The sequence below is a fragment of the Pteropus medius genome, unplaced genomic scaffold (genome assembly GCF_902729225.1).
Source record: "Pteropus medius unplaced genomic scaffold, Ma_sr-lr_union100, whole genome shotgun sequence".
In the NCBI taxonomy this organism is placed as follows: domain Eukaryota; kingdom Metazoa; phylum Chordata; class Mammalia; order Chiroptera; family Pteropodidae; genus Pteropus; species Pteropus medius.
In genome coordinates this window covers 4,446,118-4,458,982 of record NW_024342644.1, presented here as the reverse complement: position 1 = coordinate 4,458,982, position 12,865 = coordinate 4,446,118, and the positions used below count along the sequence as shown (strand labels likewise).

General features: G+C 33.2%; 1 protein-coding gene across 1 annotated transcript in view; it reads right to left on the bottom strand.

Moving 5' to 3' along the window:
- Positions 1–12,865, bottom strand: part of DEK (DEK proto-oncogene) — a 29,101-nt gene that overhangs the window by 14,953 nt on the left and 1,283 nt on the right. The window contains exons 3-7 of the mRNA XM_039866474.1: positions 10,598–10,699; positions 10,249–10,358; positions 7,983–8,077; positions 6,777–6,897; positions 2,366–2,554 (exon numbers count right to left, since the gene is read on the bottom strand). Coding sequence (XP_039722408.1) covers positions 2,366–2,554; positions 6,777–6,897; positions 7,983–8,077; positions 10,249–10,358; positions 10,598–10,699 — 617 coding nt within the window. The remainder of the gene's footprint in view (positions 1–2,365; positions 2,555–6,776; positions 6,898–7,982; positions 8,078–10,248; positions 10,359–10,597; positions 10,700–12,865) is intronic.

Genomic DNA, 12,865 nt, shown 5'->3' with positions numbered 1-12,865 from the left:
AGGGTGCCACTTGAGTCTTCAAAAAATGGAAGAATAAAGAAAAAGTTACCATAGAAACATTGCTCCCTCCTGCTAGCACTTACCTTTCAAAGGCAGTAAGAGCTTTTCATAGAAATATAATCATCAGAGAAGGTTTTGAGTAGAAGAGCTCTAAATTTGCAAGTCCTAAGAGCAATGAAGACTAACTATGCTTATTAGAGGAAGATTTATTTGGGGAGGGGGAAGGGGGGGTCATTTCTCAGTCCAGATTTTGCTGGCATTGTGTTTTATGAAGTCTGCCACTATCAGCCCAAGCAGAAAAACTGAAGTGGAAAATAGAGTATTAGGACAGTTTCTGATATCATGTAACTTTATATACTTAATGTCCATAAAAGCATTTTTGTGTTTGCCTTTTTCCTCCATGTATTTTCATCATCTGACAAAAAAAGATCCTGCTTATGGTACTGTAGAAAGAAAGGCTTTGCTTAATAGTGGGAAAGTTTCACTTGTGAGCATTATTCAGTAACCAATAAGAGTTACAAATCAGGTGTCATCTATATTCACAGACTTCAATTCTACTTAGAACAATAGGACAATAATCTGAAAAGTAAGAAAATGAATAATCTTTCTAAATCCAATCTTCTTCTACTTTAATAATAATAACAGAAAGATTGGATTTAGAAATGCTACATACGACAAAAGGTCACCTTAGTACTAACAGTAATAGCAGCAGCTAAATACTTACAAAACACTTGTGCCAAGCACTACTCTAAGTGCTTTAAATAAAGTCATTTAATACAACTCTTTGAGGTTGGTACTATTAATATCCCCATTTTACAGACGGAACTCTAATGTTACAGTTTAAGTAACTTACCCAAAGTCATACAGTGGTACAGTGGGATTTGAACCTAGTTTCCAAAGCCCATGCTCATAATCATATTCCCTCATTGAAAAATTAGATGTTTACATTCTACAAAAACTTTCCATGTTTTTAACTCTGCCTTTAAAAAGGTTTTAGGATGCATTTTGGTTACACATAGTAACCAAAAGTTTGTTGAATGAAACATACTATTACTACAAATTGCCACTATTATGTTTATTCATATATATTACAATATTATGTATTATATTCACATATAAACATGTTTTCCTCCCAGATGTCCTTAAAACCAATTAATTCCATAAAAACCTTAGGGCTCAGATTACTCATCTTCCTTTATACCAAAAATATATTAAGATATTTAGGAAACAGCTTCTAGATATTTAAGTCTTAGAATTATGAAGCATTTCACACTTAGCTTTATAGAAGTCTTTATAAAATTTGACATTAAAATAAGCATGGATTTGAAATACCTAAAGACAAATATATACAAAACACACAAATATAAAATCAAAGTTCACGACATCTTTAGTCCCTCTAATTCAATAGTTATCAACTAATGGGTGGTGATTTCCTGCCCCACCCCAGGAGACATTTGGCAATGTCTGGAGACACTTTTGGTTTTCACAACTGGAAGAGGTGTGTGTGGGGTAGGGGGAGCCTTACTGGCATCTAGTGCACAAACATTTTACAGTGCACAAGACGGCCTTCCACAATGAACAATCATCTTGGCTCAAAATGTCAAGCCATATTAATCAAGTCCCTAAATAAGACAAGGTATATTATCTAAATTACAGTGCAAGTTCTGACCAGTGAAGGGGGCACCAAAACAAAGTTAAAATAGAGTCTACTAAAACACTATTAGCAATAATAGGAAATCATTTCTTTGTACCCATTTGCCATGTACTTGACCGAAGATATATATTAAGGAAAGGATAAAGTTAACCCTTTAAATGGCTCAGCAGCTCTAGCCCTTCCTTAAGTTACACTTTGGAAACTAAACATTTTTAACATTTTACAAATATGTGCAAGTAAAAAAAAATAGCAGGCATTCCTAAGCGACAGGAAACTTGCCCACCAAACTTCAATCATTGTTATTTTTATTAAATTCCCAACAAGAAAAAATGGTGGTCCTTATACCCCTTGCTTTTCACATGGAACAGAATAAAATGATTTAAGACCACCATAAAATACTAATACAGTATAAAAGATTCCCATCCCTTCCCTTCCCATTTGACTTACTCTGGTCAAGGCCCAGCTCAAATCTAGGCCACCTCAACCTCATTCTTTTCCAACTGTTATACTCTGGCATGGAAACAAAACTAAAAGCTTCTTAAGGGAAAGAAAGGGTTTATACGTAACTATTTCTGTGTCTTTGAATTAAAAACCACCAATATGGTACTGATAGTTCCTAGAATCTGTTTTCTGGCCATAACTACTATGTAGCAGGAACATTTAACTCTCACTATGTAAAGAAATGAGGAGGAAAAAACCCCAACATTTTACCTCCTCTTCACTTTCTTTATCTTCATCTTCCGAAGTCTCTTCCTTATTTTTCTTTTCATCTTCATCACTGCTAGATTCATCTGACAGAATTTCAGGACACTTGGTTCGCTTAGCTTTCCTTGCCATTCCAGAACTGTTTCGTTCTTTTTTGTTGCCTTTGCTAGAAGTTTTTTTAGATTTTGGCAATGGCTGCATAAAATAAAGATAACACCAACAATGTATTATATTTCCAACTCAATCAACTGTTTATGAAAACTACTTCTCAATTCAATCCTTCTTGTTCCTGCCTCAAGAAATATTTCCAAGGTTATTAGCTCTAAAGAATTCATCTTTAACTTGATGTGTCAAATTAATCTGCCTGAACTACCAATACTCTTTCATCTGTACTCTAAACACCCAAGCAATGTTTAAACACTTCACTAATGTTTAAATATGCATTCTATGTTCTGACATAGGACTAGAAGCCCAAGTACACACCGTGTTAAGCTTAGACCTTTCTTTATACTTTATCAAGACAATAATAGCGAATGAGGCTTATAATTTACTTTATTCCTCTAAGCATTAGCACTGCCACTGCCAGAATCTTCTTGTTTTGAGGGGCCTTCCATAGGATTAGGAGGAAACATCCATAAAGGAAATAAAATCTCACTTTATACATCTTGAATTTATGAACTATATAAATTTATTAACATTTTACCTCTGGGTTCTATTTTCAATAATGACAGGCTTATATTCTCACTGATGACTGTATGTTAATTATGAAACTAACACAAAATAAGTGCATTGTTCTTGCTTTGATATTCAATTAAAATATGCATATTCAAAAAGATTATGTGATGTAGGGAAAATTATTTAATTACATTAACCAACAAATTTAATTTTTAAATGCTTTCTTAGGGGAGACTTTGCTAACTTCTGAAACTGAAAACCATAAAATAACCCTGCATAAAAGATCTGAAAAGACATACACTAAGAAATTAAAATTACTTATTTCTAAAATTATGGTTATCTTTCGTTTGTTTGCCTATGTTATTCTCTGTAATAAATAGAAACATTAAGAAAAATGTGATAATATAACCTTAAGATATACAAATATATACATATTAGTGGTAACTTTAGGAAATATCTTTCATGAAACTAGCAGAATCACAGGTCCTTTCTCTCCCGGAAACTTCTAGTCTTATAGGTCACTGTCACCACAAAAATTAAAAAGTGGCTGCTTGTGTGATACAGCACTGTTAGGCAATATACGCAATAGCCTCTAACTTGCCCAAACCCACCCTTCTAAAAAGCAGACTGGGAAACAGCCAATCTAGGTGTAGGTCACTCCAGAAATTTTAAGTTAGTGGATCAAAGATATTTCTCAGAGTTCTCTACAAGAGACTTCCTTGAATGTATACAGATATCTTTGATAATGTGAGCTATTACCATTATCAACTACTACCAGAAAACAAGTCAATTTAAAATCTCTGATGTCACTGTTTGGAAAAAAGGTAACTGTCTAAACTCACTACTCACAGTATGAAATCCAGGGCTCAAATGTATTAGAAAAATATGACATCCCTCCTACTACTCAGGAACCATATCGTATGCAAGTAGTATATAGAATTTGTATAATTAGTAATATGAGGACTAGAATGGGTACTGAATAAATCTACACAGGAAAGTGAAAGGCTGTTAAATCATTCAAGTAACCAATCAAGAAAATGCAACTATCAAAAATAAATGAAGAGCTTTTAATTAAAAAATAGTACTAATATCTAAATGCTTTAGAGCTTTCCTATACTGGCTCTAAAAATTGCTGAATCTATTACTCAGAATCCAGCTTCAATGGCATCATCCTTTTTTGTAATCAAAACCTGCTTAAATAAGGTATAATTACAAAAGGTGGCTAGTAAAATGATACTGATTCAATGTTAAGATTATAAGAGAAAAAATTAGTACTAATGACTTCATAGTGTTTTTCTTAAATAATGCAAGCATACGGTAACATAGAAAATAATTTAAGATACCATTAGATTAAGTAGTAATTACCACAGAATCAAATATGAAAAATGGATTTAAGAGATTTCTTAAGAAAGGATTAGAGAGTGGTTCTCAAAGTATGGAAACCCTGGGGTTTCCTGAGAACTTTCAGAAGCCTCCCAGGTCAAAACTATTTCCATAGTAATACCAAGACAATATTTATTTGCTTTCACTGCATTGACATTTGTACTGATTATGCAAAAGCAAAGGCAGGTAAAATTGCTGGTACCTTAGTACCAACAAAGGCAGGAACAGCAAACTGTGCTAGTAGTCATTTTATTCCCAACCATACACTATCAGGGGAAAAAAGGGTGTTTCACTTAAGAATGGCCTTGATGAAGCAGTAAATATTAATTGTATTAACTCTAAACTTTTAAGTACACATCTTTAAAATATCCGTGTAAAATAGGATACACAACATACATTACTCTGGCTACAAATTGAAGTTCACTGGTTTTCTCAATAAATACATTTGTCTAATTGAGCTGGGACCTAAGCTAGCTACTCTTTTCATGAAACATCATTTTAAAAAGAATAACTGAAAAACTATTATGTATTCTGACTTAAGTATTTAATGGGCATGTTCTTAAAAATGAAGAACATGATCCTGTCACTTCAAGGAAAACTGACAATATTTAATGCCAATGATATATTTTAAAATTTCAAGTGAAAAATTATAATTTTGGAAAATTAATGTCCACTATCATGAACCTGACAACCTCCCAATACCTAAAGATTCTTCTGATGAGATAGATGATGGGTATATTAATGAATGTTACCTTTTGACAGTTTTTAATGAAATGTGACAACATGTAGAAGATCTGCATAATTCATAGGACCTGTATTTCTCAAATGGTGAATGCATATTCAAAATCATACACAGGGAAAAATGTCTAAGTTCATTAACATGATTTCAGATACTATATTACAACTAACCACTTTTAAGAAACTACCACTGTGGAGTTTTTGTGTTATATCGAAGAATACCCATAATTTTCTGAAAGGGTTTTTAAAATATTCCTCCTTTTTTCTAACTACATACCTTTGTGAAACTGGATCTTCTTTATGTACTTCAAGCAAAACAATACATGGCAACAAATTGAAATGCAGAAGCAAGTTAAGAATAGAACTGTCTTTAAGTCAGACTTGAAGATTTTCAAAAGCATAAATGATAACCTTCTTGCTAAGATTTTTATAGTTATTTTTCATACAAAATATTACTTTTGTTAACATGTAGTAGGCGTACTGTTATTTTAGAACTTTTCAGTTTTAATTTAGAATACAGTGAATATCTAAATAACCCACATAAACAAAAGCTCTTGGGGTCCTCATTAATTTCTGAGAGTAACAGGAACCTGAAACCAACTCACTTGAAACTGAGAAAAAGATGACATAAACACATCCTTCACAACTTAGGCAGCTTAGTAATTGCTTCTGGGGAAAAGTGTTCAACTTGTTACATGAAATTCTGAAGTAGAGGTACAGTCATAGTAAAAGTTTAGAAATACAGAAAGATTTCTCATCTTTAAATAAACCAATGTGAAATACCAAAAAATCACTATAACCCTTGGGTTTGTAAGCATGACACAAATATCCTTAATAATAGTAAGCAGGACCAAGAACAGACAAAAACAAAGACCAGAGGTATTTTCTGGTTTCTAATCTTTATGTCCTCTCCCCTCGCTGACAGTGTTCCCTGAACTTCTAGGCCCTACAGATTGCTTCACAATTTCTTTCCTATCTAAATGAGGAAGAATATAAAAATACTTGCTGACAAACTAAAACCAAACTGAAAATGATATTACTATTAAATAATTAGGGGAAACTTAATCTTGCTTTTAGGAAGAGTAAACTTTAAGGATGTTTTACATCTAAGTCCGGCTTCTGGGCACTGCTATAAGATTCTAGAAATCTAATCCAAGAAATCTGCAAGAGTCCTACGTCACTTTTATGTAACTTTATTCTAGTATCTAGAAAACATCCAGTTCTAATATACCCCCATCTTGTCTTTCCTGACCTGATTACAGATTGCACACCCTCCCCCACCAGCCTCAAGTCAATCTGTTTCTGTTCTTCTTGTGCCTTCTAGATATGTCTCTGGATAACTTTTATTTCTGCCCCATCTAATATTTAGTTAATAATTATTTTTCTTAATCTTATATCCTCTATGTCTGATAAGAGAGAACATATTTGTACGCCTTTTGTTATTTCTACCATGAAATTGTTATAGGTATGTCAATAAAAGGCTTATTACTCTTTGAATGTAGATAATATTACTAAATGTTGACAGCAATGCTGGTAACTAAATTGTTTCATAAAAAGGAGAAAATAAGAACAGGCTATAAACAATTGATTTGCTACTGAAATAGTATAAATCGGTCCTCACTTTGCCAGAAGGCTTTGGATGCATTAAGAAATTCAAGATCCTCTTCACCAGTTCACTATTTACACCTGATCTCTCCAAATCAAGAACCTCACAGATGCTCTTTAACATGGCATTTCTAAATCTGAAACAGAAAATGGAAGAAACCAAAGTGATTATGTATGAAAGTTAATAAACACGCTCCACAATATTGAAGCAGTAGCTAAATGAACTGACTCAGCTATAAACACTAAAAAAAAGCCAATGTTTCTCTAAATCTTAGAAGTACATCTAATAATCTTGACTAATGTACAAAACACACCAGACATGATTAAAAAACTGAAAACACCATTTACCAATTAAGTTTTAAAGTTAATAAAAGAATAAGTTAATTCACTAGAAAATAATGTAAAGTCTTTAATACCACAAAATTCAGAAACTTGGTAATTCTGGCAGCAAATTGTGATTATATAATTACATTTTCCCCTCAGCATTCCTACTATAATACTGTTTCAATGAAGGAACATAGTCATCTTTATTAGAGTTCTTAAACTACAGAAACTTTAACAAACAAAAGCTCTAAGAATATATCTTCTTGCTTGCATTACGGTGAAGGACACTTTCTATCAAATTGGTTATCTTCAAAAGAGCTGGTGCCTATAAGTGGAGGAACAGGGTGGTTGAGAGTGGAATGGGAGTGGGAGAGAATTTTTGCTATACTCCCTTTAGACCAGTGGTCCCCAATCTTTTTGGCACCAGGAATGGGTGCTCCTATGAGAATCTAATGCCTGATGATCTGAAGTGGAGCTGAGGCAGAGATCCTAGTGCTGGAGAGCAATTGCAAATACAGATAACGCTTTGCTCTCTTGCCAGCTGCTCACCTCCTGCTGCGCAGCCAGGTTCCTAACAAGTCCGAAGTAGGGGGAGAGGTTGGAGAACCCTGCTTTACCATCTGTAATTTGGACTGTGTGAATGATTTGCCTTTATTGTTCTTCTAAATAATAAAATTGTCTTTGAATTTTCAATAAACTTGATAGCCAGTATTTATTGGAAAATAATGAACATGCCAAGTTAACAGCTATGAAGATAAATCAGGCCTTAGCATTTAAAGCAAAGAATAAACAGTCTACTGAAAATATGTGGAAAATGTAGGAGTGGTCATGCTTAAATGTTTAAAAATAAAATTTAAAGAGCATTGATCAAAACATGATATTTATAAAAGTAACTTACTTTTTCAACATTTCTTCCTTCTTTTTGTACTGGGTACTTCCTTTTTCAAATGGAAAGCCACTGAACTGACCCACATTCTTCTTTAATGAGGACACCTGAAAATATTTTCCTTATTATTAATGCTATTTATTACCCAGTAACGTACACAAGAAAAAATTCAAAGCCAACACATTTTCGTATCTATTCCCAAGTTACGATATTGATTTATTCAGTATTTCTTATTCACAATTGAAAACTCTATTTTTCACTAAAATATTAACATTCTAAAAAGCCTACAAGCTTTATTTTTTGAAAATGACAATATGAACAAATGTCCATCTGGGAATTTTCACTGGTAATTATAAAACCACAACTAAATGTTATCCGACAGCACCAGGGGATGTGGAAAGTTACTACTCAAGAAGGCGTCCTTTCCTTTGTTAATACAAGTGATATTTATTTTCCAAATTACTTTGAAAAGTAAAAAACAGAGCATGTCCAGAAGTTAGAACTATTTAACAGTTACGGAACTTGTTTAAATTAGATTGCTTTAAGGATCGAATGAGATAGCACACATGAAAATAAATTATATCACACCTCAGACATTCTAACCTAACAATTTCAAACAATTTTGCCCATGCATAATCCCAACGCAGTTTCCTTGATTACATGGAATACTGAAGTTGTGTGTACAGCACAGCAGCCTTTCCCCATCCATGGTTACTGTGGTCTGAAAATATTAAACCAAAATTCCAGAAACAAGTAATTCATAAGTCTTGCCCACTGATCTGAGAATCATGATGAAATCTCAAGCTGTCCCACTATGGATGTGAATTATCCCTTTGTTTAGTGCATCCACACTGCACGACAGCCCCCCCCCCCAGACTTATCTTTGGGGGATATGTTCCATGAACCCCACTATATGCCTGAAACCAGTTAATACCGAATCCTGCGTATAGTATGTTTTTTCCTATATATACTTACCTATGATAAATTTTATATAAATTAGGCACAGTTAAGAGATTAACAATAATAACTAATAATAAAATAGAATAATTATGACAATACACTGTAATAAAAGTAGGTGAATGGCTTTGGGGACATTATTAAATAAAATAAGGGTTACCTGAACACAAGCACTGTGATACTAAGACAGTCAATCTGATAACCAAGACTTCTAGGCCACTAACAGGAAGGCAGGGTACACAGCCTGATTATGCTGGACAGATTCACATCTCGGGTAGGACAGAGTGGGATTTCATCATACTACTCAGAATGGCATGCAATTTAATACTTATGAATTTATTTCTGGAATTTTATATTTAATATTTTTGGACCATGGTTGACCACAGGTAACTAAAACCGTGAAAAGCGAAACTGTGGATAAGAAGGGACTACTGTGTATGCTCCTTGCTCATCAGTCACTTAGTAGCTGGCTCAGATGCAGAGTGGCAGTATCTCAATGCTTGTGTTCAAGTAACCCTAACTTTACTTATGGCCCCAAAGCGCAAGAGTAGTGATGCTGACAATTCAGATATGCCAAAGAAAAGCCAAAAAGTACCCCGTTTAAGTGAAAAGATGAGTACAGTACAAAAAGATATTTTGAGAGAGGCTATATCACATAACTTTCATCACAGTGTAGTTATAACTGTTCTATTTTATTATTGGCCACTGTCATTAATCTCTTACTGTGCCTAATTTAGAAATTAAACTTTATCATAAGTATGTACATACAGGAGGAAAAAACATAATATACATAGGGTTCAAGACTATCCATCTGCTGGGGGGTCTTGGAATGTATCCCATGCAGATAAGGGGAAAATATATGTTAATTCAGTAAATGAAACACTAATGTATTCTAACAAATCTACTGGCGACAAATTACCACCTAACTTATCAGATATTTCCTCAAAATGACATACAATTATACTGTCAATTATTCTGAATGGCTAAAAAAATCCAAAATGTAAATTTTTTCTAATACATTTAAAGATCACTAAAATCATCACAATTTGGGTTTCACAATTTGACATTTCAGTTTGGTATAAAAACAACTACGGCAGAAAGAGCCCTGGATACTGCAATTCTATTGCCAATATCCACCTATGTATCCTGTGATACATCATTTAAAAAGTATATGTCTCAATTTGTTCACCTGTATGGTATGGAAACTCAACTAGTTGATCGCTGAAGTCCTTTCCAGGACTAAAACTATGTTTCTATTGTAAAATATTTTAATACATAACTATGCTACCAAATTAAAGCTATAAATAAAAAAAGGTCTTACTGTGCCTGGTCTGTTGTAAAGTAGTTTATGTAGATTTCTAAGTTCATCGGTTTTCTTCTTACTTAGAAAGAAATGTATCCTTTCAATTTCACAAAGTTTCTGCCCCTTTCCTGGAAAAAAATACCATAATAATTAAAGTTAAATATCCATTACATGTTAATACATTTACAGTTAAAGAGAATTATTTTTACAGCATATTAACATATAACTTTTACTCGACAGATTAAATAAAATCATACCAATAATATATTACTATTTAGTAAACACTAAATATAAAGCACTGCTAACCATCATTTCGTATGTTTAGGCATTTTCACCATAAAATGAGAGGAACATAGAATAAACTTACCTTGTGCAATTGTAAATGGCTCTCTTTGTAAAGAAGAGACTTGCATTGTTAACCTCTCTACTTTTTTCTTTTCCCTCTTGCCTTCCACGATGAGACTCTTTTCTAGAAATTAATTTAATACTTCTTAAATAACAATAAGCTTAAAGAATATATTAACTTTATTGGATATACATGTAGAAAATCACAGAAACCTAATAGGTTACACTTCTCTTGAGCTGGAGTTTGAAAAGCAAAAAACAAATGAAAATACTTGGTAAGTTAATAGCACTACTGAAGTTTTTTTAGAGTAACATACTTACCTGGCAACCTCACAGGAGATCCAGTTTTAAAAAAAATGAGAAAAACTTTTATCTAACTACAATTATTATGGAAGTGAAAAAGCATCAAGGCTTTCACTAAGCCTACTTTACTCTTTGATTAGATATGATTCTATTGGGATTCACAGTTTACTACCACACCTCAGAAAACAGTAAGTTTAGGCTAAGATCATAACGTCAAAACATATAGAGAAAAGCAGGAATTCAGTAAGCTGACAAAATAAATAAATAAATAAGAAAAACAAAAACCTTTAGGTACTATGGATAGGGTAAAATTTAACAAGTTTACATTTACTACAATTAACTAAAAGGGTATTACTTTGTAGTTTAATAAATGATGCTCATAATAATGGCTATAACATTCCAAAAATGTTTAATTTAGTCCAGACTGTTTTTTTTTAAAGTTAGAAAATATAGAACATATACTTTAAAACTTAAAAAAATTAAGCTTGATTTTCTAAAACCACTTACTGACTCATTGAGATAGTCAGATAAATAAGACACTATCATTGGAGGTCCTTCTATTTAACCTAATGCCTGTTTCATACAAAGCTGTGCTAGATATAGATACTAAGGGGGCTGAGTAGATGATTAAGACATTGAATTATCTCTTGAAAGTGGTCATGTCTACCTGGCGGGCTATGAGACACATGTATTATACACCAAAGTAGAAGATGATAAAAACTCCTTAATAAAGATACAAATAAGAGTCCCGAGAGTTGATGAAAGAGTAATTATCTTTGGATTAGGGGTAAAGGATCAAAACATTGGAGCTGGCTTTGAAGGACAGGTAAGATTTGGAGATACAGGGATTTGCACAGAAAGAAGTAGGAGAAAAGGATCCTAGCAGGCATATTCTGGCATTCATTGTGTAGAAGAGAAAGCACTCTAAAGCAACCTGTTATCACTATGCTTCCTTACCCTGAGCAATTTAAACCACTAAATTTGCTTGTCTTAGATGACCATCTATAAGCTAATAATTTTCCTGGTCTATCTCTAGCCCAGTTTTTTCCTGAGCATCAGATCAACTAATGGGGATGCCAAGTGGACAGCTCTACTTCTTGTCCTATTAGCACCTAGGTCAATGCATCCAAAACAGAAATCATAATCATCCTCTAATCTGCTCATCTTCATAAATTCTATTTTTCAGAGTGGTAATATTATCCATCCAGCTGCCAAAGACAGAAACCTAGGAGTCATCTTGTACTAGGCATTCCCCCATCTCCACACCGTCCCCCAAGAAAACTACTGCCAAGGCAATCCCAACTCTTTACTTGGCATAGACTTCATTGCCTTGTCTCTTCAATGCGTCAGTAGTAGAGTTAAATTTTCAGAGCTAACTAGGATAAAAATGTTCAGAATTTTAATTGTTCCAGTAACAGCTAAAATGAGGGAAATAGAATAATAATAAATTAGAACTCTTAAAACTGTGTGGGAACAATTTTAAATTTTCATGTTGAAATTCATAATCCAAAAAGCCTATAAAAGCAAACAAATAAAAAAAGGAAAAAGTGTTGAGAAAGTCTTGTACTAGCAGATATTGCAGCCAATTTTGGTACTGTATTATTAATTTAAAAATAACATTTTTCTAAGCATTTTTGTATTAAATGTGGACGTGCTCCCTTCTTAGAACACTCAGCACTTTAAACAAACGAAAGGTATAACATGTAATCTCAACCTAGATTTATAAAATGCTGACCATGAACTGGTTTTGGCTTAAAAGAAATTGACAGTTAAACCTAGTTTTCGGAGGAAAATTTCAAATCTCTTCTCAAGTTTGGCTGAGTTATAGCCATATATTAAGTAAACCTAGATTGGGTTAATATCATCAAAGAATGTTAAGGTCTCCAATATAGCTTAAGTGGTTGGAAGGTGACAAACTTCAAAGAGGCACTACCTTATCTATGGTGGATAAACTGATAAAATACCATTCCTTAATCCTGTAAGGTTC